Source organism: Argentina silus (genome assembly GCF_951799395.1).
Source record: "Argentina silus genome assembly, chromosome: Y".
Taxonomy (NCBI): Eukaryota; Metazoa; Chordata; class Actinopteri; order Argentiniformes; family Argentinidae; genus Argentina; species Argentina silus.
Genome location: NC_139654.1, coordinates 23,574,862 through 23,575,608, shown reverse-complemented (window position 1 = coordinate 23,575,608; position 747 = coordinate 23,574,862). Strand labels below are relative to the sequence as shown.

The 747-nt window shown below is 43.5% G+C and overlaps 1 protein-coding gene across 1 annotated transcript in view; it reads right to left on the bottom strand.

The window, feature by feature from the left end:
- Positions 1-262: 262 nt before the first annotated feature.
- Positions 263-747, bottom strand: part of LOC310824025 (retinal guanylyl cyclase 2-like) — a gene marked incomplete at both ends in the record, with an annotated part of 34,505 nt that continues 34,020 nt past the window's right edge. The window contains one exon of the mRNA XM_083696924.1: positions 263-347. Within this exon, the coding sequence (XP_083553050.1) occupies positions 263-347 (85 nt within the window). The remainder of the gene's footprint in view (positions 348-747) is intronic.

Sequence of the window (747 nt, the reverse complement as noted above, 5' to 3'; positions counted from 1 at the left end):
TATGGAGACATGCACTTTCCCTGTGGCGTGATAATACAACAACCTTCATTTCATTAGTGCTCTCCCTTTCTGCTGTGCTGGCCACAAGCAGATTAACCAGACGACAGGCAATCCTCTTAAAGGACTCCACGTAAGCCAGAGTGAGCAGGCCAGTGTGATGACCTCTGTCCACTGCCTGGCTTCCTGTCATCCCTCATCCCTTTCTCTCTCTCGCTGTGGCTATATCCTCCTATTCCTTTAAGTCTCACTCTCTCTCTTCCGCTCAGATTTTAGGCTTGTCCACCTGCCTGTTGGCCTTCCGAAATATCGTCTTGATCTCTTCCGTAACCATTTCCTGCCAGTTGTCACTGAAAATAGAGGGAGAGAAATAAGGTTCAACATCCTAATCTTTGACTGATTGCTAGTCAAGCACCAGATAGTCACAAACCAAACAGCTGACAAGACAAGAGGACATAGGAAGAAAGAAAACATTAAATTTCTGTCTGGAAGCGTTGTCTTAAACAAGCATGCACAATTAAAGTGAATAATCAAAGTAAACCACCCACAATAGAAATACATTAACAAAATTAATGCAGCTTTCCAAGAGTGGTCAAACTCTGGTTTCAATTGTATAGAAGGTGATAAGATCAAAGGATTAAAGAGACGAGAAGAGATCAATAACCTATGGATGGACAGGTTAGAAGGGGCTCAGAATGTACCCACAGATTGTGAAAGCAGCAAAACCACAGGCAACAGACGACACCACAC